At 35.8% G+C, this 25,425-nt stretch overlaps 1 protein-coding gene across 1 annotated transcript in view; it reads right to left on the reverse strand.

Moving 5' to 3' along the window:
• Nucleotides 1-25,425, reverse strand: part of LOC142636831 (DNA-directed RNA polymerase III subunit 2) — a 41,992-nt gene that overhangs the window by 6,239 nt on the left and 10,328 nt on the right. The window contains exons 11-28 of the mRNA XM_075811127.1: nucleotides 22,720-22,779; nucleotides 21,318-21,350; nucleotides 21,084-21,128; nucleotides 20,903-21,001; nucleotides 18,724-18,783; nucleotides 18,524-18,616; nucleotides 17,816-17,917; nucleotides 12,115-12,225; nucleotides 11,891-12,007; nucleotides 8,910-9,026; nucleotides 8,734-8,814; nucleotides 5,014-5,118; nucleotides 4,856-4,936; nucleotides 4,630-4,761; nucleotides 4,462-4,506; nucleotides 3,781-3,858; nucleotides 3,575-3,714; nucleotides 2,349-2,439 (exon numbers count right to left, since the gene is read on the reverse strand). Coding sequence (XP_075667242.1) covers nucleotides 2,349-2,439; nucleotides 3,575-3,714; nucleotides 3,781-3,858; nucleotides 4,462-4,506; nucleotides 4,630-4,761; nucleotides 4,856-4,936; nucleotides 5,014-5,118; nucleotides 8,734-8,814; nucleotides 8,910-9,026; nucleotides 11,891-12,007; nucleotides 12,115-12,225; nucleotides 17,816-17,917; nucleotides 18,524-18,616; nucleotides 18,724-18,783; nucleotides 20,903-21,001; nucleotides 21,084-21,128; nucleotides 21,318-21,350; nucleotides 22,720-22,779 — 1,590 coding nt within the window. The remainder of the gene's footprint in view (nucleotides 1-2,348; nucleotides 2,440-3,574; nucleotides 3,715-3,780; nucleotides 3,859-4,461; nucleotides 4,507-4,629; nucleotides 4,762-4,855; nucleotides 4,937-5,013; nucleotides 5,119-8,733; nucleotides 8,815-8,909; nucleotides 9,027-11,890; nucleotides 12,008-12,114; nucleotides 12,226-17,815; nucleotides 17,918-18,523; nucleotides 18,617-18,723; nucleotides 18,784-20,902; nucleotides 21,002-21,083; nucleotides 21,129-21,317; nucleotides 21,351-22,719; nucleotides 22,780-25,425) is intronic.

Consider the following 25,425-nt stretch of genomic DNA (forward strand, 5'->3'; position numbering starts at 1 on the left):
GAGTTGAGGTAAAAATTGGTGAAAAGGAGAGCTGTTTTGGAAGGCTAAGTTGCTTAAAGAAAAGAAAGAATAAACTAGCTCTTCAAGAGACCCACTCTTGGAATACTACCACACAGGTTAGGGGATTTTTGGATTCAATTCCAACTACTGCATGTCAGGAATTTTGGACTTGAATGCTAATATAAGAACAACTAAATTATCGAAATCTTTAGTGGTTTTGCTTTATATTTAATGACGAGACTCCATTAAAATTCTTCTAGGTGAGAATCCTTGAGGCACTTGGTGAGAGTTGTATTCTTCCCAAACGCTATGCTCTGATACCAATTATTGCCATTGCAAGGCTTGCAGAAAGGTATTAGTAAGAACAAGTAATCAAAACATCCGAACAAAAAGAAAGGTTCAGCATTCTTCAACCAGCTCCTTGTCTACATCTATAGAAAACACCAATTTAGATCCATTATGAATGATATGGATTATATTACTGCACTCAATGAAAACCTCACAAACAACACTTGTTGTCTCTCACAAACAACACTGATAACCTTCCCAAACACACACACACACACACACACAACTCACAAACACAAATTATCCCAAATCCCATTATAACCAAAATAAACATTCAATACTTACTCACAAATTTACAGCCCAAAACCTTAAAACAACTAATTGTGCTCTCCCACTTAATCAAGAGACAAATTATCATCTCAAAAGTATATTTCAACCCCAAAAGAACTGCCAAACTACTCTTCACAGAAACCCACTCGTGTTATTTTAAGGCTCCAGCTACTATTTCTAGGTGAACAAGAAATATTAAACAACTTCTTTGAAATGGAATAAACTTTCCTTCCACAACAGGAAAACAAAAATAGATAAATTAGTTTTTGATAAGTATAAGAATAATATAAAAAAATAGGTAAATTAGTTAAAATAGGAATTTTAGACAATTCCAACAGATCTCCACCTTAACTCAAGCAAGTTTTCCTTGAACATATAGACAAAGTTTCCATAGCTAAAGCCCCAAACTCGCACATGCCTAAATCAAACCAATTGTAAAACAATTGTAAACTTATAGAATCTTCTCCCCAACTAATTGCTTTAATTGACACTAGATAATATGCTCCAATACCAGTTTGTTGTGATAGCAATGCTAACAGAAAGACGTTGATACAAACAAGAAAGAAGTTAACGTGGTTCAGCCAATTCCACGTTTACATCCATAGGCGATGCCAACCAAAATCTGGTATCAACAATATATATTACAACTATACTCAATTAAAGACTTCAACAGATCTACAGGTCTCTCAATGCTTCAAACATTCGGGAATTACGTTCCTTCCAAATTAACCAAATAAGACAAGCCAGTTCCATATTCCAAACATTTGAAGAAAATTTCCCCAACCAATTCCTCCATGCAAAAAGGAGAGAGAAAATTGTATTTGGCATCACCCACTACCATACATAGGAAAGACTTCACTCCACAAAGCATGAGAAAACTTACAATGGAGCAATTTTACCATTTCTAATTCTATTAGTGGCTACTGTTGACAGCTCCTGAACAGCAAATTTATTTATTTATTTATTTTTCGTTTTTTTTTTTCTTATTATTACTTGTGCAATTCAAACTTGAAACCCTCCATAATCTTTAAACTAGGCTTCTTAACCATAAAATGTCTTGAGCTTTTACCCTGTCTAAATTGATCATTGAAAACCTAATCCTCAAATTGGAAGGCTGTCCCAAGTAATGTTCTGAATCACATTCCAAATTTACATGACAGCCAGAGAAAAACAAAAAGTACTAAGTCTATACTATGAGATGCTTCACATAGCAGTTTAAAGAGTGACTTAGCTGGACATTGCTAAGAATGATTAGAGTACATATCTGATACACAATTCACTTCTTATGGCCAGACATTTGAAGACACTGAACGATCTATTCTGTCAGTGAAGCTGGGTTTTTTTTTTTTGGTGCACTTTATATGAGTGGTCATTCCTTCTCTAGTTTGCTATGATTTTTGGATTCATGTACTGCTATATAATTCTGATATACTGCTAGTACACTTCCTGTGTACTGGTTATCTCTTTTCATTTCTTGGTTAATAAATTTTAGTTCTTCATAAAAAAAATAAAAAAATAAAAAACTGATTCACTTGTGATAGGTAGAAAACCCTTATCAATAAATAGTTATTTACATTGTCTAAAACAGTTCTATTACATATTGATTTTAAATTCATAGGAATAGATATACTTCCACAACATGAGATATAGTACCATCTGTCCCAAATAAGTATGCAGAACAATTGAGATCTATACCATGTGATACTGCACCAATTATTAATATGTATTACCCGCATATGTTTTGCACCATAGCCCTTTCTATCAGGCCTGAGTATCCTGTCCTGTGTGTCATTCTCGTACTTTTGAAGCACAGCACTATACCTGTTAAAGAACTCTAAGATAAGCGGCCATACTTATTTAATTACTTGGGCAATTGAAGACATGCAAGGACTTTTTTTATAAGAATAATTTTAGTAAACAGAGACTACATTTACAATGAACACAAAGTAGGAAAAATAAAAACATGCTCTGGAGGCAGGTAGTAGAATCTAAAGTACAACCCTATGAGGGGAGGTTGGTGCACTAAGGCTATTTCTAGGCCGTATAGGGTTATTCTTTGGAAATATATTCAGAGGGAGTGGACACAGTTCTCTCACTTTATCAAGTTTGCAGTCGGTGATGGTTCTAGAATAAAATTTTGGTCTGATGCTTGGTGTGGTACAGTCAGCTTGAAGGGCACCTTGCCTGAGTTGTCATATTACACAGGATAAGGAAGCACTATTAGCTGATCATATGCATCTCCACAATGGATCTGTTCATTGGCAAATAAATTTCATACAAGCAACACAAGACTGGGAATTCGAGTCACTCTCATCGTTCTTGGATCTTTCGTATTCTATTGATGTGCAAGGTCATGAAGAGGACAAGTTGTTTTTGAGCCAGTCAAGTTGAAGGGTTTCAAGGTTAAAGCTTACAATAGAGTTCTAGCCCCTGCTGGAGTTGAGCATTTTCCTTGGAAAAGCATTTGGAAGCCTAAAGTCCCAACAAAAGTGGGATTTTTTCTATGGGTTGGTTCTTTGGGAAAAATACTAACAGATAACCTGAGGAAGTGGAACATTGTGTTGGTGAGATGGTGCTGTATGAGCAAGTGGGGTGGGGAGACAACGGATCACTTGATGCTGCATTGTTCTGTTGCAAGGGAATTGTGGGATATGGTTTTTGCTCTTTTTGGGGTCCAATGGGTTATGCTTGGCAAGGTTGTTGACTTACCACCTTGTTGGCAGTGCATCTAGAGGGGAAGAAACGCAAGAAACTTTGAAGGATGTGGGGGAAAAATACTATATCTGAAATTGCACTTCCTAAGAACTTTGTTCAAATGGCTTAGCTGTCATGTTCATCTAGTATACTTCCTGTGTACTAGATGAATTCTAATTGTTTTTCTAATAAAACTTATTACTTATCAAGAAATTGTGCAATGATTAAAAAATGAAACCATTATAGGTGATGAATTTGGTACCTTTTCATAACGATACAACGGCCAAATCCACGATCTAAAGATGACTTGTTCATGACAATTGCATCCTCTATGTCATAGCCACTATAGCTCATCACAGCAACAGTGGCATTTTGCCCTGCTCCAAGCTTATCATATCCAACCTAAAATAGCAGTAATTAGTTCACAGCAAAAAATGGCCTGCAATACTTCAAATAATGCATACCAACCAGCTCAATTGTTTTTGTTGTCAACAGAGGTCGTTGAGGATACACCAGCAGGTATAGTAGGGTGTCCATCCGACTTAACTACAAATCAAGAGAGATGGGCAGTATTAGTCATACAGATCAAAATTATGAAAGTTGCCATAATAAACAACTATGGATGATCTATTCACACAGGAAAATAAAAATGCAAACAAAAAGGTAGTTTTCTTATTTTGTGGAACTTGAACCCACAGAAGACCATGGGAAAGGGAATTTATCACTGAAAAGGAAAAGACCAAATAGACAAGATCCACCAAAAAATGTCAAATATAACTACAAAAATAACTAATAGAATAGACAGTATCTGATTAATAATTTATAATTGCAATGTCTCAACGCATTGACCTTTTTCTTTTGGCTCCTAATGAAGTGGTTTTGGAAGTTTCAGATTAAAGTTGTAATTCAGCAAAGTTATACACACAAATTATACTGCTAATACAAACAATTGAATTATACTTGATGATTTAAATTTATCCAACGCGCATTAAAAGAAGCTACAGAACAACAAAACTATCAGTAATTTCTGTATGAACAGAGGAAAGCATATTTTGTAACTTCATGACAAACATGCTGGAAGGTAAAGAAAGAACAATCAGGCTCCTGCCACAAAACAAAAATTTGACAACATAGAATAAATCCACTTGCCTGGTTATATGCAATATTTCCCATAGCTTGCTTCCCCATTGCACACTATGAAGATAAAAATAAGTCATTTCAGAACACAAGGGTGAAACATTTTTTATCACTGAAATTTAGAATTCAAAATAGCAATCAGAGAAGTTATGCACACATTAAAAAAATAATAATAAAAACCTGATAAGTATTTCTAGGTGACTGATTATGATGAGGAAAAGGAATAAGCCCAGCACAAACACCTAGGATGGTGAATGGCTCAATTTCAATATGTGTTGTTTCTGGTGTAGCCTCTCCTTCGTATAAAGCAATCTATGAAATAGATAATTATGCAACAAGAGAAATAAAATCAAATAATGGCAACATAGCATCAAAGGAATTTAAAAGTTATTAGATTGTAACAAACCAAAGCATTGTTCTCCTCATTAACATCAAGATACTCAATCAACCCGTCTTGTAAAAAACTATCAAATGTACGGACTCCAGCCTTGAAAGAACAAAAAATAAAATCAGTTTTGAAATTACAACTCTTAATTAAGGAAACAAGGCATAAATTAGACTTACCAACAACTCCTTCATATGATGTTCTTTGATCCTTGATATGCCCTTGTCAGCAATGACAAGTGGACGACAAACTCGACCTCCATCAGAAGCAACGTAAACACAGCACTGAAAACATGTTTCCCCTCAAAGTCAGCCGTGCAGTTATGATTTTATATACTGGAAAAACAATGCAGAAACAAGATGATGCAGAGGGAAGCAACAAAATACATAATTTGCTTAAAGTCAGCTGTGCAGTTATGATTTTATATACTGGAAAAACATTGCAGAAACAAAATGAGGCAGAGGGAAGCAACAAAAGACATAATTGCCACACCCTCAGTTAGAAAAGTAACCTAATCAAGTATCAAAATGCCAATCAAGACAGAGATTAAAGTGAACAAAGTGATATAAAATTAGATTATGACAAGAGAGTCAATCATAAATTGTAGTCATATTGCATTAGCAACTACTTTCTCAGTGTCCAAGTAATTATGCAGAGCAGCATCTCTTTTGTTTCATGACTTGTGATGAAACATTTTCCTTTTTGATAGGTAATAACAGCTTTATTGATAATGTAAGCACAATTAATTTACAATAGTAAACTCACTGTACTAAAAAGAATACAAACCAATCAAAAAGAGAGACTAACAGAATTAAGAAAATCAGACAAACAATGACAATGCGTAAACCCCCAAATCCAGGACCACTCAAACAATGTCCTAAATAGCAAAGACTTCACACAGTCTATAAGTCTCTCAGTTTCCTCAAAAGTATGGGTATTGCGTTCCTTCCAAATTAGCTACATAAGACATGCTAGAACCATATTTCACACTTTTGAAGTGTGACTCCCTAACCAATTCCACCATGCAGTAAGTATTGTGATGAAACATTTTCCATGTTGTCCAATGTTATTAATATATCTACCAAGATTGTTAAAAGTATTGGGTTTATGTTGATGTAATGGCCCAAGAGGACAAGTTATTCTGGAAGCCCATGTTGGGCTAACCCTAACTTCTAGTCTCTATATATATCTTGTTAAGGGTTCAATGTAATTGCTAACTTGAGTATACAGTAAACATGTAGCTACTAGGGCTTTATCCCATAGATGTAGGTTGTTAGTCAAACCGCATAATTTCTCATGTTCCTCTCTCTTTCTTGCATCTACTTCTCTACATTATTTTATCCTAGTCTTTAACATGGTATCAGAGCCAATGGTTGTCAGTGGTTGTATACTTGCGCAACCTTCAAATCTAAGTTTGTTGGTTGTTCTTTATGGGTGTTGATGGTTTTTGGCGTGGTTGTGGTTGTTGTTGGTGATTGTAGTTGTTGGTGGTTGTTCTCGGCAGATTGGTTATTGTTGCTGTTGGTTGTTGTTGTTGTTCTCAACTTGTTGTCTCATTGCCATTATTGGTGGCTTTAGCTGTTGTTGTTGGTGTTGTGGATCCAACATATAGACATAGATTTGACCTGAAATTCAGATCTGAACGCAACCTAGCTTGGTAGATCTCAGTAGTTGGCCTCTGTTTTTGTTGTTCTCGAAAGATCAGTGGTGGTTTTCGACCATCCTCCCCCGATTCAGTTGTTTTTGGTGTTTTTCGAAGTTGGCCTCTGTTTTTGTTGTATTTTTTTTTGTTGTTTTCAGCATGTTCTTAGTAGCTTTCTGGTCACGGAGGTTGCTAGTCGGATATCGCAGTGGCTTGTCCTCGATTTCTCTGGAACCAAGGTGGTTTTCTCAGTGGTTGTTGCTAGAGTTGTTGGTTGCCAGTGCAGTGGTCGCCAACAAGTTCTAAGGCTGCCAATATGGTTGTTGGTCAGAGTTGACATGTATTACCCTTATCTGGTTCGAGGTTTAAGCTATTCTGTTTCCAGGATAAGGATAACTTAATCCTGGATTGGGAGAAAACTTGTTTGGTGATTTTGGTTGATTGGGTATAGGTTTTGGATGTCCCTTATTAATGATTATGATAAACTAACCCCCATAAAATCTATTATTGGTATTCAAGAACTCCAGCCGGTTCATCTCATTATTTTGGTCAGTTCAGCTTCAATTTTGGCTTGTTCCCTCAAGTTTTGGCTAGTTCACATCATTTTTTAGCCTTTTCAAGCAAGTTGGCACTATGTAGAAGTTGCTTAGAGTTTATGTGTTGCAAGCTGGACCTATATGACCATATGCCCTAACTTGAGGGGGAGGTGTTAAAATATTGGGTTTACGTTGATGTAATGGCCCAAGAAGACAAGTTATGTTGTAAGCCAATGTTGGCTAACCCTAGCTTCTAGGGTCCATATATACACTGTTAAGGGTTCAATGTAATTGTTGACTTTAGTTTACAGTAAAGATATAGCCGCTAGGGTTCTATCCCGTGGATGTAGACCGTTGGTTGAACCACCTAATCCCTTGGGTTATTCTCTCTTTCTTGCTTCCGCTTCTCTATATTATTTTATTCTTGTCTTTAGCAAAGAGTATTGCCATTTAACAGATGTGTTGGCAATAATTCATCATCACAGTTAAATGAATGATTTCTTCTACAAGCAGGTAGGTGAATTTTTCTTTGCCAAGTGGAGTACAAGAAATGATTCTGTGCATACACAGATACTTGGCAGCACATTAGGGTGAGAAGTTTTTAAACTTTCCACCATATCAGGAAGCATCCTCAGCTAGGCAATAGAAATTGTATATTTGAAACAGGTCATGACCTTTAACTTTTAAGCAATAGATGCTGTTCTCATAGACTCACTTCATTATTGTATGAGAATTTTCCTTCGGAATCAGAAATGAGATATGAGATTTCTCTCTCTCTCTCTCTCTCTCAACAAAGTGTTTAAGCTTAAACATCAATTATCACACCCCCACTCATCATTGGCAAGCAATTGTTCTTTTTGGGAGTGACACATAGCCTCATCCCTCAAGGTTTTAAAACGAGTCTTACCGATTAGAGTCCAAGACCTCCATACAATGTGCAATAACTCCCTCTACCTTGGTGATGTGGGAATCAATTAGTATTTGATTCTCCCTCACCTCACCTCACCTCACTTAAGAGGTCTTCTGAACTTTTGGGTCACCACAATCCACCCCCCCTTAAGGGCTATATGTCCCCATGTGGTACCTACCCACCACCCTAGCCGGTAAAGTCAACTTTGATGGTGTTTGTAACAACCCAAGGAAACCGCTTTAGTCGCATAGACCTCACCACTTTATATACAGGCATTGAACCTTAATTGGTATGACGCGTTTTAAAGACATTGAGGTCAATGCAACCAAAGCAGAAAATATCATGCTAGTGATGGGTCGGGGCATGACAAAATGGTATCAAAACAAATCTGGCAACACCATGTGGCTTGGGGGCACTACAATATAACATGGGCTCTGACAAGGACGTCGGGAATTTAAGCTGGGGAGATGTGATACACAAATGATTTGATTGGATTTGATTGTTTGAGTGTGGGCTGTGCGAGTATGTATTGAGTCCCACGCCAGGTGTTTACTAGGTGGATCTCGGGTAAATAAGTGATTACGAGAAGCCCAAATAGTAACTAGACTAGTGATTTCCTCAGGTCGTTACATCAATTTTTTTTTTTCTTTTGTATCATTTTACATCAAATCAAATGCATGAATTACATATTTTCCTATGAAAATATATAAGATTTCATATTATTTCACACACGCCCATTCAAGGGAAATAACACAGCCAAAACCAGGAGAAAGAATAAAAGGGATAAAATGGTAGTTTTAGAATAATTTACCTGCTTCTCATTGACATAGACACTTACGAACTCGCCAATTTTGCCAGCTCTCCGTAACTTTCTCATGGTAGCAGCAAAATGCTAAAAAAGAAATAAAACATTAAAGGTTAGAGAGAACATAAAAAAGAAATTAAAAAACTTTCTAAATATTCACCTCAATTATATACTTCTAGTACCTGTGGCCTCCGATGCTTGCCAAGGATCAGCCCATTAAATATAACTAGAAAGGAATTTGGTGTGTGAAGCTCTTCTCCAGATAGTAGTTCCAAGTCTTCAACGCCCAAATAGTAGCACTATCACAACCAGTAATTAAAGATACGATGAATAAGTAACACAAACATAGGCAACAGTGTCAGATCTTTATCAAATGTGAATACCATTACCATAACATTGAAGCAGAGTGAATATGTATGTCTATATTTACCATATATTATAAAGGTAGAACTCATACATAGAAGCATCAAAGAGTATCCGAAAATTTCAAGTTTCCACAAGATACTAGTCTACCTCAAACTACATATCCGATGCTTTGAATGAAAGCTTCCTCAATCGTAGCATTAGATTTACAGGAATAAATCCAAGAATTCCTCTATCCAAATAGCATTTTACAAGATCTTCACAATAGACTAATTATAGTGACATACACACTTTTTACCTTGGTTTGATCAATAGCCCACTAATGCTCACTATTCCAGTCATAATTCTGTATAGCAAATAGAAGCATATGAAGTAGATCCTGCCAGGAAAAACACAGACACACCAACACGTTCCTAAAAACAAGGTCTACAGTATAACCTAATTTTAGTTTTTTTTGGATAAGTAATGGAAATCTTATGCAAATCATGCAAAGGAGTCACCCAATAATACAGGAAGTATACATCTGGGGATCAAACCAATCAAATACAAAAATTACATGCATCCATCAAATCATAAACCAAAAAAATAGAATGATTTCCTATGATTGACATCCAATCCAATGGTGTTCTAAAAAAGAAAAATTTTAAGTTTGCCATTGTCCTTTCAGAGTATTCAAAGCACCCATTGTTTGTCTCCCACCAAATGCATCGCATCAAGCAATGAGAGACAGCCTTCTAGATAACGCCATCTCAATGACAACCAATCAAATACACAATAATATGCTTTGAGCTATTCTTATCATCATCTTTCTTTGTTTCTTTTCTTTCTTTTTGCTAGGTAAATACTCATGCTATCAGCCATTGTTCTCGGAAAAAATTCTCGTAGACCAACCTTTTTAGAAAACTAAATGAGTATTTTAGTTATTAGAATAAAATATAAAATAAAAAAACACTACTTCATGTACATGAAATTGGGCACAAAGGAGTCTAAAGAATTACAAAATTTATGTATTAAAGGACAATGATTCTAAAGAAATCCTTGATGGAGTCATTATTAGTAAAACCCCACACCCAAGACAAATCAAACAACAAATTAGCAAACAATTCTATCAATTGTGTTCCAGGAAGTTTCATGTCATCAAAAGTACAACATTTCCGTTCCTGCCACAATGCATCAAACACAACAAGACCAAGTTCCAAATATCCAAAGGATCTGTTAGAATTGTATGGTTAAATGATTAAATTTATCATATTCCAATAACTTAAGCATTTAGGACAATTAGTAATTTAACCACACAATTCTTGTGTCATCCATTCTACCTCCCATTTAAAATCCCACATGTTAGGCCTCACCTATTAAAGGTAGTTTTGGCCTGCACATGAAGGGAAGGTTAGAATTGTGTGGTTAAATAATTAAGTATCCGTTTGGATATACGTCCACGTCCACATCCACGTTTTCAGCTCTAACGCGTTTTCAGCTTCTTTTTTTTTTTTTTTTTTCAACCGCAGTTGTTGACCAATTCTCCCGTGAACAGTGCATCCGTGCACTGTTCATGGAACCCACAAACTTCACTTTTCAACAACTTTTTCATTAAAAATGGGTCTCACGATACTATTTACACATTTAAAAATTATTCTACTACAATATTTTCAATTTTCAACAATAAGTTATATCCAAACGAACTCTAAATTTACCATATTCCAATAGCTTAAACTTTTGGAACAATCGGTAATTTAATAGAAACCAACAAAGATCGTTAGCCTTTTCCAGCAACACCCGTTGAAACCCAAAGGAACCAAAAACAAAGCTCCATAACTCAAAACGCAACACTACAATGTCAGAGAAGATGCTCCATCGTCTCCCCATTATAACCACACATGCAACACCACTCTACTAACGTGTATTCTCTGTTAATGAGATTATCACAAGTGAGGATTTTCCCTCATGCTAAAGTGCAAAAAAAGAAAGAGAAAACCTTTGAGAGCTAGCTCCTAGGGTTGGTTGGTGTGCATCAACTCTAGACCATTGAGACAATTTCAAGAGAAATTTTAATCATTATCAAAAGAAGGTCGTCTCCATAGAAGTACATCATTTTTTTTTTCTCTATATAAGCATAACAATGTACTCCATACAAGGGAATTATTATGTTTATATAGCCTATTAACTGACATAGGAAACCCTACTTCTAATTGAATTAGGAAACCTAATTTTAAATGACTTGAGGAAATTCCAATTATTGAATGACAAAAATAACATTGACTCTAGGAAATAAAAATGCTAACATCACAATTAACTCCTAAATTAAATAAGACTAAATTAAAATAAATCCTTACTTGAGCTTCCCCATCAAATACTGTTTTTGAACTATAGTAGCATATGTTCTTCTTTTTCTCCTTTTTTTTATTAGTAAATCAAGATTGCAAATTTGATAGATGTCAAATCAGGCCAAGTCATATATTTTTAGATGAAATCCAAATAAAAATCTATTTGGTTTTAAGGCTTTGTGCTCAAATCATTAAACATAAATTTTCCATGCATAAGGAGATTTTTATGTTACTTTGAGATAAAAGCAACAATTACATGGTAGTTTCATATAAGACTTCTAGAGGAGGTATCACTTTCAATTATTTAGCCTAAAATTTTCAAAAAAAGTCACCAAACTTTCAGAATATAATAAAAATTTTAACATAATTTTTAGTCTTTGTTATATTCTCTTGGCTGTTTCATGTTTTTTCCACGAAGTAGGTTTTTTTATTCAAATTTATCTTGCCTAACAAAAAAATTTAAAATTTAAACTTACCAGAGAAATTAATGGGCCCTCCTCTTCATCAGTTGTAACATGAGTCATCAAGGCCAAGTTTTTTACCAGACCACAAGCTTCACCTTCTGGAGTATCACATGGGCAAAGCATGCCCCACTGTGACAAAAGTATCATAGCACAAAACAAGATAATCATTATGCTACCACATAAAAATAATTTAGTGAAGATAGCTTTTAAAGGTAGTGCAGACACTTCAAGCTTACCTGGCTAGGTTGCAAAGCTCGAGGTCCACTGACTTTCCTAGACTTCTCAAACTGTGGTGAGATTCTCGTCATGTGCCCCAGAGCCGCTATGAATGATAACCTAGCTAGTACCTGTCAAGAGAGGATTTTATATGCAATTGTAAATATGAATGAGAGAAAGAGAGTTTAATAGGGGAAATCCAAGAGCCATTTCAAGCTATCGAATTAGCAAGAACAACCAAACTAATCCCTAAAATTAAGGGAGAGGAAAGCCACAAGCGTTGGCTAAAATGCTATTCAATTCTCTAGAAAATTGTTATTATAAAAACTCATAAACAAGACAATAAGTTGCATCCCTAAGATGCAATTACAACCTCTAATTCAAATCTAATCCAACAGTTATGAATTTTTCCTACAGATGTCACATGCCTAATTAAAAAGTCACTTGTCTTATTACATATAATCCGGGCTAGTATTAGCCCTTGATAGATGCTACATTTGGGCTAGTATTAGCCCTTGTGCAGTACCCGCTCTTTTGACTCCTAAAAAGGATGGCTCTTGGAGGATATGTGTGGATAGTAAAGCTATCAACAAGATCACAATCAACAATCGTTTTCCAATTGCTAGATTGCTTGGTGGGTGCAAAGGTGTTTTCCAAGATTGATTTGCTAAGTGGGTATTATCAAATTAGAATTCGCCCAGGAGATGAATGGAAGACGGCATTCAAGACACATCATGGATTATTTGAATGGCTTGTTATGCTATTTGGTTTGACAAATGCACCTAGCACTTTCATGAGGGTGATGACACAAATGTTGCAACCACTATTGAGGGTTTGTGTTGTGGTATATTTTGATGATATTTTGGTGTATAGCCGTTGTTTGGAGGATCATTTGGTGGATTTACAGCTTGTGCTTGACATTTTGAGGAGAGAAAAGTTTTATGGTAACATGAAAAAGTGTAGCTTTGGGATGGATCAAGTGGTGTTCTTGGGGCGTGTTGTGTCTTCTAAAAGAGTGTTCATGGATGAAAACAAGGTTAAGGCAATTGTTGATTGGCCTACACCTTCTAGTGTGCATGAGGTGAGGAGTTTCCATGGTCTTGCTACCTTTTATAGAAGGTTTATTAGCAAATTTAGCACCATTGCAGCACCTCTCATGAGTCTCAAACAAAAGTCCTTTGTTTGGACTGATGAAACTCAAGAAAGCTTCCAACTTTTGAAGAGGAAGTTAACCGAAGCTCCTATCCTTGCCTTGCCCAATTTTGACAAGATATTTGAGCTTAATTGTGATGCATCAGGAGTGGGAATTGGGGGTGTCCTTAGCCAAGAAGGGCAGCCCATAGCATTCTTTAATGAGAAGTTGAATGAAGCAAAACTTAGGTATTCTACCTATGACAAGGAATTCTATGCTATTGTTCAAGCCATCAATCAAGCATTGGAGTTACTATTTGGCCTACAAGGAGTTTATTCTACACACCAATCATGAGGCTTTGAAATATCTCAATAGCCAATCTAATGTGAACAAGAGGCATGCTAAGTGGGTAAGCTTTTTGCAGCAATTCACTTTCTCAATGAAACATCAGTCGGGAATTCTCAACAAAGTAGCTGGTTGGTTGAGTAGGAGGACTAATTTCTTGGTGGAAATGCAAGCTAAGGTCGCTGGTTTTGAGTGGCATGTTCAAAGGTGCCAAGTTTGTCAAAAAGGAAAGCGTACAACCACTAATGCAAGTCTGTATTTACCCCTTCCAAAGCCTAATAAACCATGGGAATATATTAGTATGGATTTTGTTCTTGGCCTTCCACCTACACAACGAAAGAGTGATTCAATCATGGTGGTAGTGGATTGCTTCTCCAAGATGGCTCACTTCATCCCATGCAAGAAGACTTCGGATGCTTCCAATATGGCTGCTTTATTTATCAAAGAAGTCTACAAACTTCATGGTGTATCCCTATCTATTGTTTCCGACAAGGATGCTAAATGTCTTGCTCATTTTTGGCTAACTCTATGGCGCAAGATAGGAACTGAATTGAGCTTTAGCACTTCTTTCCACCCTCAGAAGGATGGTCAAACTGAAGTTGTCAACCGGAGTCTTGGAAATCTCTTGAGATGCTTGATTGGAGAAAATCCCAGGAATTGGGAAAGTATCCTTCCCTTGGTTGAATTTGCTTACAACTATTCTCTTAATCGTACTATTAACATATCTCCTTTTGAAGTTGTGTATGGGAATAAACCTTTGAGTGTCTTAGATTTGGCACCTTTGCCACTTTCTAAGAAGGAGAATGCAAGAGCAATAGAAATGACAGATTTTATACAATCTGTCCATGCACAAGTCAAGGAGAGAATTGAACATTCCAATGCAAACTACAAGGCTGCTGCTAATATCCACCGAAGGAGACTAATTTTCAAGGAAGGGGACCTTGTATGGGTGATTTTGACTAAAGAAAGGTGTCCTCATGGCTCCTATTCCAAGTTGGGAGCAAGGAAAGTAGGTCCATGCAAAGTATTGACTAATATCAATGACAATGCCAACTACCCCCTCACTTAAACATATCTAATGCCTTCAATGTGAAGCATTTGAAGCCTTATTTTCCAACTGAAACTTGAGGGCAAGTTTCCTTTATGGAGGGGAGTATGATGCAGCCACCCTCTATCCTTAGGCCAGCCAACCAACCCCCCCTCTACCATTAGGACTGACAACAAACCACCCTCTACAAGTCAAACAGCCAGCCACCCTTTCTGACCTCTTAGGGCAGCCAGTAGCCCCTTTATTTTGACTCACATATCTGCCATGTATCCTCTTTAATTATAGCTTTGACTTATGTAGCTATTAGCTACTTTATTTCCTAATAGTTTTTTTTTTTATAAGTAATAAGATATATTGAAACCAAAAAGGAATGAAGCACCCTAGTACACAGGGAGTGAACAAGGGAACAACAAATCAAATACAAAAATTGTAAGAATCTAAGAAATCAATAAAAGAAGGAAATGATTGGTTTTGTAAAGCAAACAACCAATCTAACAAAGTTCTAAATAAGAGAAGCTTGAGGTACGGAATAGATCTCTCAAAATCTTCAAAACAACGACTATTTCTCTCCCTCCAAAGACACCACATTAAGGCATGGGGAACAATGGACCATATATAACCATTTCGATGACAACCAAAGCTGCCTTTCCAACACCCTAATAGCCCCAAAATAGAATGTGGCTAACCCAAGAAACACCAAATAAGCCCAAAACCATAGACCATAGATCCATAGTAACGGGACAGTGAAAGAAGAGATGGTCAACCGATTCACCATTACTCTTGCACATGTAACACCAATCTAAAATTCACACCTTCCTTTTTCGTAAATTATCAATCATCAAGCATTTCCCTAAGACAGCAGTCCATACAAAGAAAGCTACTCTAGAGAGAATCTTCTGCTTCCAAATACTTCTCCAAGGAAAACCGAAGATAATAGGACCAGCTAAAATTCTATAATAATCTTTCACTAAGAACCCCTTATCTTTGCTAGGAATCCAACACATCCTATCCTCACCAAATCCCTTATTGAAGAACCATATATGGTTACCATGAAGCTTGACAAAGCCTCTAATTCTCGAACATGCACACCCCTAAAGAAGCTCACATCCCAAAAAATGACTCCATTGGGGGATTTCATAAGCTCAGCCACACTAGCCTCTTTATTCCTGCAAAATCTGAATATGTCAGGGTAGCTAACTGCAAGAGGAGTCTCCCCACACCAACGGTCTTGCCAAAACTTCACACTAGACCCATCACCAATATTATATCGAATATGGTGAGAGAAAGAAGGCCAACCCTGACTGATACTCTTCCATAAACCAATACCGTGAGGACTATTAACAGATCTGGTACACCAACCCCCCTACACACGACCATATTTCAGCTCTATCACTTGTCTCCAAAGGGCATCCTTCTCAATCCCAAATCTCCATAACCACTTCCCAAGTAGAGCTATATTGAAAAAACTTATCTTCCTACTCCCTAATCCACCTGAAGAAATAGGAGCACATACAGTAGCCCATTTAACCAAATGAATTTTAGGATCATCACCAAGACCCCCAATAAGAAATTTCGCTGAAGCTTCTCAATTCGGTTAGCCACACTAGCAGGAATAGGAAATAGAGATAGAAAGTAAGTGGGTAAATTAGAAAGGATGCTTTTGATTAGAGTGACTCTACCTCCATTTGATAAATACAAGCATTTCCAACCCGCCAATTTCCTTTCCATTTTTTCCAGGATCGGATTCCAAATAGACTTATCCTTGAAATTAGCACCCAAAGGAAGACCTAAGTATTTCATTGGTAGAGAGCCCTGCTTGCAGCCAAGGACATTAAGCAATAAGTCAAAATTATGCACTACTCCAACTGGAACCAATTCAGACTTACCCAAATTAATCTTTAGACCTGACACCGCCTCAAACCGAATAAGAATCATACGGAGAATCAAAATTTGGTCTAGGTTAGCATCACAAAAGATAAGAGTGTCATCCGCAAAAAGGAGATGAGACACAGCCAAGGATCTTCCCTCCAAGTTACCCACACTAAATCCTGACAAGCGACCTTCAAGAACTGCTTTATCCAACATCCTTCCCAGAGCTTCCATCACCAACACAAACAACAAAGGAGAGAACGGATCACCTTGTCTCAAACCTCTAGAGCTACCAAAAAAACCCACAAGGAGAGCCATTAATCAAGATAGAGGAGCGGACTGTAGATAAGCAAAAGGAAATCCATTGTCTCCACTTGGCTGAGAACCACTTCTTTTTAACATTTGCAAAAGAAAACTCCAATTTACATGGTCAAAAGCTTTCTCAACATCCAATTTACAAATCAGCCCCAACACCCCAGACTTCAATCTACTGTCAAGACATTCATTAGCAATAAGAACAGGGTCAAGGATCTGTCTATCTCTCACAAAAGCATTTTGAGCTGAGATTATATCGGCTTGTTATGTAAGAGTACCATCAGTATTTTTTATGTGCATTTAATTTAGTTTCAGACCTGGACAGAAACTTGTTTCTCCAGTTTCTCTGTAATTCCAGCTTTAATTCTTAATTTTAATGCAATTCTAGTTCAAGTTCTCAATCAATTGAACTTGATTCCCATCAGTTTGGATGTTTTTAAAATTAAGTAAAGGGGGAAGAGGGGAATAATTAGCATTTTCATAGTTTGTAATTTTAATAATATGGTAAGAGTAAATTTGGAAGTCATTTGGTCAAGTATTTTTGTTCTCTACTCTCCCTCCAAATATCTCCAATTTGGGAGAATTAAAAATGAGAGGTTAGATGTAGTTAGAACCCCTCCAAATCCCTCCCCCTCCTCCCTTAAAAAATAACCAAACAAGGTAATTTTACTTACTCTCCCTCTCTCTACTCTCATCCATCCAAACAAGCTACTAGCAATTATAAATCTTGTTTCTATTTTCTACTTCTGGTTCAATTTTAAACACTCCCTCATCCTCAATTTTCTTCAATTCAAACCCTAATGTCCCTAGTTGAGGGTGGAAGAGAAGCAAGAAAAAATCAAATTAGAGCATCAGCCTTAGATCCCTGCCTCTAATTTTGTACTTATTCTTACTACTTTGAATTACATCAGAATACCTACTGGAAAATTAAATAACAATTTAAGCAACATGGTAAGAAAGAGAAGGCATCAAAGAACAATAACAGAAATGTAGATATTGTAATATAACGAACCTGTGTCATGCCTTTTCTATCCATCCTGAACCGTTTGACATTGAAGTTACCTGTAGAAAGCGTCCTCTCCAGGCCATTTGTAATACTGTCTCCACAAAGATACTATACTCACACAAACACAACAAAACAAAAAAACCACAGCATGACATTTCTCAATTAGAAATGATATTTTTTGTATAAGCAAATACCTCATTAACAAAAAATTAAGATGCTAGCATTTTAACAAAAATTAAGTTGAAATCAGGAACTGCTGTTTGGTTATATAAATGTCAAATGCTTTTTTTTATGTAATAATCAGTACCGCAACCTGGTACTTTAGAAGTATTAAAAATTACATGCTTGAGATTTCCCAACAGAAATGCAACCTGGTATGTTGTAAGCATCGGCAGAAAAGCACAATTAATGCAGATGACACCTATGGTTTAGAACTAAAATAGGCTAACAAAATAAAAGATGTAACAACCTGGATATCAAAAGTCTCTCTCTCTGTTTTCTAGAGGCCACAGGATAACAGAAAAAATTGTAAAGAGAGTGAAAGCAATTGAAGGCCACTATGAAGTGGCTTTAATACCATGATAAATTACCGATGTCCCAAAAGCTTAAGTTGTTAGGAAATAGTGAATTTAATCATTTAACCATAGTTCTAACAATTTCAAAACTACTTATCCAAAAAACCTTGATGTCAATAAAATAATTCCCACGACTTACTGGCACGGGGTCAAATCGGCTAGACCTGCTAGGCTTTCCCATGATTTCATCCATCTTCTTCTTAACATTATCAATCATCGTCTTGAACAAATCCTAGGATATAAGACCAATGGAGATAAGAACAAATAAGAAATTGAACACAAGATGATGAAGGTTGTGTATCAAAATTCCAGCTAGGAGTACAAAGCTTAAAGTGGTACCTCAAAGAGTAGAGAAATTAACTGGCCAGATAACTCCAACCGCTTGTTTCCCACATAATCCTATAAAATGAAGGAAAATAATCTGTTTAGGACACACACCTACATACTACTCATAGATATACGTGCATTTCAAGCTTGCATACATTCTATCAAGAACAAGCAATAACCATGGGTGTGAAAAGCACCAATCAGCCAATGTCACCCATGTAAAACTGATAAACATAAAGAAGAGGGGTGGGAGATGATTATAGCATCAAAGTCAGTGGCCTAATCTGAGGAAAAAATTGCAGCATCACCTACAATTTCTTTCTTTGCATGGCAAGATTTTGAATCTCAAACCCACCTAAGCCCTCCCCCCCCCCCCCCCAACCACCACATGACCACACACACACATAAAATTTAATATACTATATATAAAAGCAAAAGGTGAGAGAGTTAAATCCTAAAATGTCTCCTGTTCTGCCATGTAGGGAAAAAAAACCACTTTAAAAACAGGAACATGTCAAAAAACAAAACCTGAAACAGCACAGCCAAAAGAAAATGTTAGTGCCATCCGCTGTATCCCAGTCAGTCAAAGTTCAATAAATTCAATCAAAACCGGTCGTGCCCATTCACTGCTTCAAACACCACACCGATATAATCCCTCACTCTCACTTAAAACCCATATTAAACCTTTATATTCACCACCAAATAACACAAATGGACTCTACTTCCTCCTCATTGCCCAAATCTCAAATAAACCCTTCAAAACCCCATAAATCTTCACTCAAACCCTTCCTCTGCATCTTCAATGTCCCCAAACCACCGCCTGTTTTCCATTCCCAAGAGACTGCCTCTCAGGCCATACAAGGTTTAGGTTGGCGTATCCATTGTCTGAGTATTGGTCGTATACACTCTTCTCGGGAAGCTGACAAATCGGTGATTGAGACAGATCAAGTTTCAGGGACTAAGACGGTTTCGTTGGGGAGATGCTACATTCTTTTCGCTTAGTGGGTTTTTGCTAGGATCATCTGCGCGTAGGTAGATGATACAGTGTGTTGGGTTTTGTTTTTTATTTTGCTACTACTCTTGCTCTGCGAGCCGTTTGGTTTGAATAGGGTTACTCTACATTGCTTTTTTGTTTAATTGTGTTGCTCTGTGTTGCTTTTGCTTTTTTGCCATTTACTCTATAATTCTCACGTTACCCCATGTTTGCTACTTTGATTGGTAGTAAAGTATAGAGTTTTAATATTAAGGATAATAATTATAATTACTTTGAAGAGTAAGAATTCTAGCAGAATCCCAAAAATGAATATACATTGGTTGAGAAAATGCAGTGATAGTTTGGGTGGACATGGTGGGAGACTCGGAGAGATAGTATTTATAATAATTATATTATTATCGTGTTTGGTTTGTGGCTTTTGCCTATTTTATAGAAATTATTGTATTAGTGACATAACTATTATTGTATAAATTTGTTACGGGCATAGCCAATTTTGTAGAAAATATTGTCCAGCTACTAAAAGATTTCTTTAAAAATTACTTTACAAAACATATAAATTCCAGCCACTGCATAAAAAAAAATATACAAAAATATTATCACAACTCCAAGAAAAACTCAGCGATGAGTGATGACACAATTTTTGCTCTAAGAAAACTGAGTCTAACTAAAATTCCACTACTCTACCATTTGAGAATGAGAAATCAATCTAAACTGCTGAAGCCAAAAATGAAAGAAGAAACCAAAAAAAAATCCAACTGCTCACACAAATTTTCTCTAAAAAAAATTCAGTTTATTGAAACCTACTCCACTAACAAATAGACAAAAGGGAATTAGAATTAATGTGTTTAGAATATGCAACCACAGCTAAAAGACAAACCAAAAAAAAATCGACAAATCAATTTTAACAAGGAGATGTCAATAATATTTAACATGAATTCACTAATTACATATTTTGGACCTCAAACACATTAAAATGTGTATGTTAGATTACACGTAAATAATTTAAACCATGTTATGAATTCTATAAAAACACTATAATAAATTAATTTAAACCATTTTTAATAGGCTATTGAAATCTATTAAACACTTCAAATAAAGATTCATACATACACCATAAAAAGAGAAATTGTCTAATAAACACGCTTATCATCTTAAAAACTAGGAAAGTTTGGTTAGTTTTGGAATTAAACTAATTACCTTGTCATCCATTGTATCCTTATTCAGAAATGCATCTATCACACGTCGTAACATTACAGCAACATATATGCATTTCGCACGGAAGCTACCCTGGCGCACCTAGAAAAAAACAATAAAAAATAAAAGAACAATGGAGAACCATCATAAATTTCCAAGCTCAAAAGGTTGAAACAAAACTTACTGGTACATTTGCAAGAAACATATCTCGAAGGACGGGTAAAGCTCCCTATAAAAAAAATCAAGAGTAGTTGGAGTTAAAATTTTAACAAAGATAAATTGTTTGCAATTGAAAAGAAATCTTACATACATGCATATATGTTTGTGATTGTATGTGCAAATATTATATTGAAATGCAGATCAAAGCAAATACATTATCCACACACATACACACACATATATATAAGATAAAGAAGACCTTTTCTGATGCACTGGCATAAGTCCTCTTTGCCTGCAACAGCAATACCATATGGAGGTTAGGAAACACATGACAACCTGTACCACTTAAAATCAAAGAACACATCAAAAATCAATCTATTTTCAGGATACTAGTTCCATAGATACCAAGACAAATTCTAAAGATACTAATGCTAAGTTGACAACTTAGCACTACAAAGCAAATTCAAATGGATTTATTTATCCCAAAAAAAATAATTTTGGGACGAGAAATAGCCATTCAATTTTTAAAAAATTCTCTTCAATGTAAGTGTAACCCTAAAAAAACCAATTAATATGCTCATTTTTACATAATATCACACACACATATTCCTCACCCCCTCCCCCCCTTTTTTTCTTGCGAGAGCAAGGTTGAGAGTAAGGTCATAGATTCAAAACCCACCAATTGTCTGTAACTTTACCAACAAAATATACTTATACTCTGTGTGTGTATGTATAGATATTTATAATGTGTCAAATAAACATAGTTACAAGCTTATGTTGCAATAGGTCACAATGGGTCCAACACATCTCTAGAATGTCCAAATTTGGAAATTTTTCAATCATTATGGCAAGTGTAAAGAGTGTTAAACATGGCCTAATTTTGTTTAAATTGTTAAAAAGGTAAAAGAAAGAATGGATCCATTGCAGAAGTGGCCGTGTTACTTAGAAACCAATCAAAAGAAATCAAGAAACTTTACAAATTTCACTTGACTGCATAGATGACATGCCCATCCATGCGGTAGATTCTTTTGGGTCAAAACAGCTCAAACCAAAAAAATTATAACCATATATTATAGAGAAGATAGGGAAGAGAGTTCCATTTCAAGCCACACATGCGAAGCTCAACAATAAGAAAAATGTCACCATGGTGAGCATTTAACTTTGTCCACTATGCGTGGTCTCTTTCTCACAATTCATAAAATAAGCTGCATATCAGATTCTCAAAATTCCCCCTATTTTTTATAAGTATCAGATTCTGAAGATTCATTGCTAGACCTGAAGATCCAACAAACCTAACCATAATCCAACCCAAAAAAAAAAAAAAACAAAAACAAAAACAAAAATATTTCAGCCATTAGGAAGTCTACATTGCCACAAAGCAAGATATCTTTAATGTCAAATTAATATCTACAAATTCAAAATGAAAAGAGTGAGAAACTATTTTTTTTTCAGCCAAGAAGAACAGGAATCAAACAACAGGAGTAATGACCCCAACAACTGCATCACCAATAATGATATAGGAGTAGTGTTGGATCCAAATAATGCTATAACAGTCCACTGTATGTTTCAACCACAGAAGTACACTTCAAGTTATTAACACCAAGGAGTGAAATGACACATTAATGAAATAAATTGCATTAAAATATCAAGCAGCATCACACCTTTGGATCAAGATACTCCAAAGCCTGCTGTTTCGTGAATATACCCTTGTTTGCACATTCCTGAAAGTTGAGCAACATACTAAAAAGGTAAGACTAAAAGGGAACATATTTAAAGAATCAAAGAAGGGGTTTGCAGGCCCAAAATATAAATAACAAAGTCAGAAATATAAATTACAATGCCAACACTCAAAAGATACATCAGGCAATAATCAACCAACAAAGAATTTTATAATTACTCATAACAAAGCACTAACTTCAATTTTATTATCTACCACACAGATGAAATAATAATAATAATAATAACAATAACAATAACAATAACAATAATAATAATAAATAAATAAATAATCTTGTATACTTTCTGGATATACTGGGCTAACATCCATGAGTGACATCACGCCGGTATACAAACATGTGCATCTCTGTGTATACATGGGTGCAAGCACATCCACAAGTTGCTAGAAGAATAAAAAGGGTAAATAGAATGACATAATAAAGATTTGGGGTAAGGTTGCCTACCAATCACATCTCCCAGACCTGGTCAAAGGGGGAGGTTTGTGCACTTGATACAACTTTTTTATCTACATGTGGTTATGGTGGGATTAGAGTTACAAGAATCTATAAATCTAGAATCTGAGATCACAGGAGAAAGGTTAGGTTTCAAGATTGAATTATGCCTTCAAAAGATTCAACGACTTTGATGGACAAAAGAAGTTAAAAACTAAGAAAACAACTTGCTGGAATTCTCTAGGAACGGTAAAGGTTGTACTGCTTGGAATGTTACAGAGCCTATTTATGATCTAAAATGTTTGAAAATTTTAGGGATTCAAGATTTTGAAGGGTATGGTAGAAAAGACTTGAGTTGGAGTTGAAAGGAAGGAAAATCAAGGAAACACCATGACTTTTTAAGGGCTGTGAACAGTATGTATGAACAATACCTACAACAATACCTAAAAATTCCCACAAAAAAAAAAAAACAGCTTTGCAGATACGTTTCACTACAAATAACCATCGGAAGTGGAGAATTGTTGTTCTAGATTGGTGCTGCATGTGCAAGAGGGATGGGGAAACTATTGATCATCTACATCCCATTGCATAGTGGCTGGAAAGCTTTATTTCAAGATTTTTTCATTGTTTGGGTGCATTGGATTATGCCAAAAGGTGTTGTAAAGCTTTTAGCTAGTCAGAAATACAAGTTCACCAGGTGTAGAAGTGAAAATTAGTTTCTTATTTTATTATTTATATTTAATGAGCATCCTGTATTTCATAAAAATTCAGGGCAATATAATCCTTACGTAAAGGCCATCCTATCCAACTTTTGGGCATTTGTAATGATAAGATTTGGAGTATGATTTCCCATTGCCTCTAGCGGGGTCTTTGGCAAGAGAGGAATGCTCAGACTTTTGAGGGTTGTGAAAAATCTTTTCATCAGCTGAATTTTTGTATTCCTCAGGACCCTGTTTGAGTGGATAAATGTTGTTGGGTTGTTTTCTTTAACTGCTTTGTCTAATTTAATAGATCAATGTACTTTTAGCATTTAAACTGATGTACCATTGTACTCTTCTTGTGTACATGGGTAGCACCCTTCTAGCTTTTTTTAATGAAACTTTACTTATTTAAAAATTTATAAAAAAAAACAAAAACAAAAAAAAACAAAACAAAAATCCAAAAAAACAAACAAACAGAAAAACCTTCATTTCAGTAGAATGGATCATGAAAGCAGCTCCCATTGCCAACTTCAGATAGTTTGATGTAGGATCTTTAGGAATTCAACACTATATTAAATTTCTTGATGAGATCTTGAAAGGTTCTTGAATAATTGTTGATGTTTAAGGGTTTATGTAATGAAAAAAATGGGATTTTGAATGTGTTGATGGCTGTTTGGTATTAAAACAATGAATAGAACATTAAATATGGAAATATAAAACACTAGGCTATCCTAAGAAATCATACCAAGGACTCCTACCTATTTGTAGAAAGACAAGGTTTACTAATTACAAGGAAAAAAGTACTTTAAGGACTTCTTAACCAAATAGGAAAAGGACAACTAATAGGGTTTTGCTACAGCCAAGGATGGCCCATTCCAGAAATCTGGAGATTACAAATAAATAAGATTCAATTCAGCTTTAGATAAACTAAGCAAGGTACCAAGAGAGCTCTTCATCATCCAAAACATCCCAAATTAATGCTTGAGCACTAGAACCTGCTTTCCCTAACCTCCTATACATCTTTAAGGGGGCTGCCAATTACATTCCCTATGGGAAGTGAATTTTTTTTATAAATGTGCACATTTAGGCAACAAATGGCAACAGCAAGTTAGAGCAATTATCATGGGTGGGCCAAGAAAGCAGCAGTTGTTTGTAACCTGAGGCAATCCCATGCAAGTGGGCATGTCTAAGGGGGAAATTACTTGTTAACTGCTTGTTGACAATTATTTGGCAGTAACACATATAATTCCCTAAGGCAGCTCAGGGTTTCAACAGCAAAGCAGAAAAATGAGTGTGTGTTGTGCATGGAATCAATGTATTCTCTTGGTTTTCTTGTGGAAGGCAAATTTAGCCAAGTGATCCCTGCTGTGAGTTTTGAAAAGGGAGCTAATCTAGTTTCTACTTTGCGGGAAAGTAATAAAGGTTGGGAGACTGCTCTTGTAAACATGGTGTGGCTGTGACAAATTGGGATACTTAGTGACATCACAAGCTAGAAAAT

The sequence above is a fragment of the Castanea sativa genome, chromosome 5 (genome assembly GCF_040712315.1).
Source record: "Castanea sativa cultivar Marrone di Chiusa Pesio chromosome 5, ASM4071231v1".
Taxonomy (NCBI): Eukaryota; Viridiplantae; Streptophyta; class Magnoliopsida; order Fagales; family Fagaceae; genus Castanea; species Castanea sativa.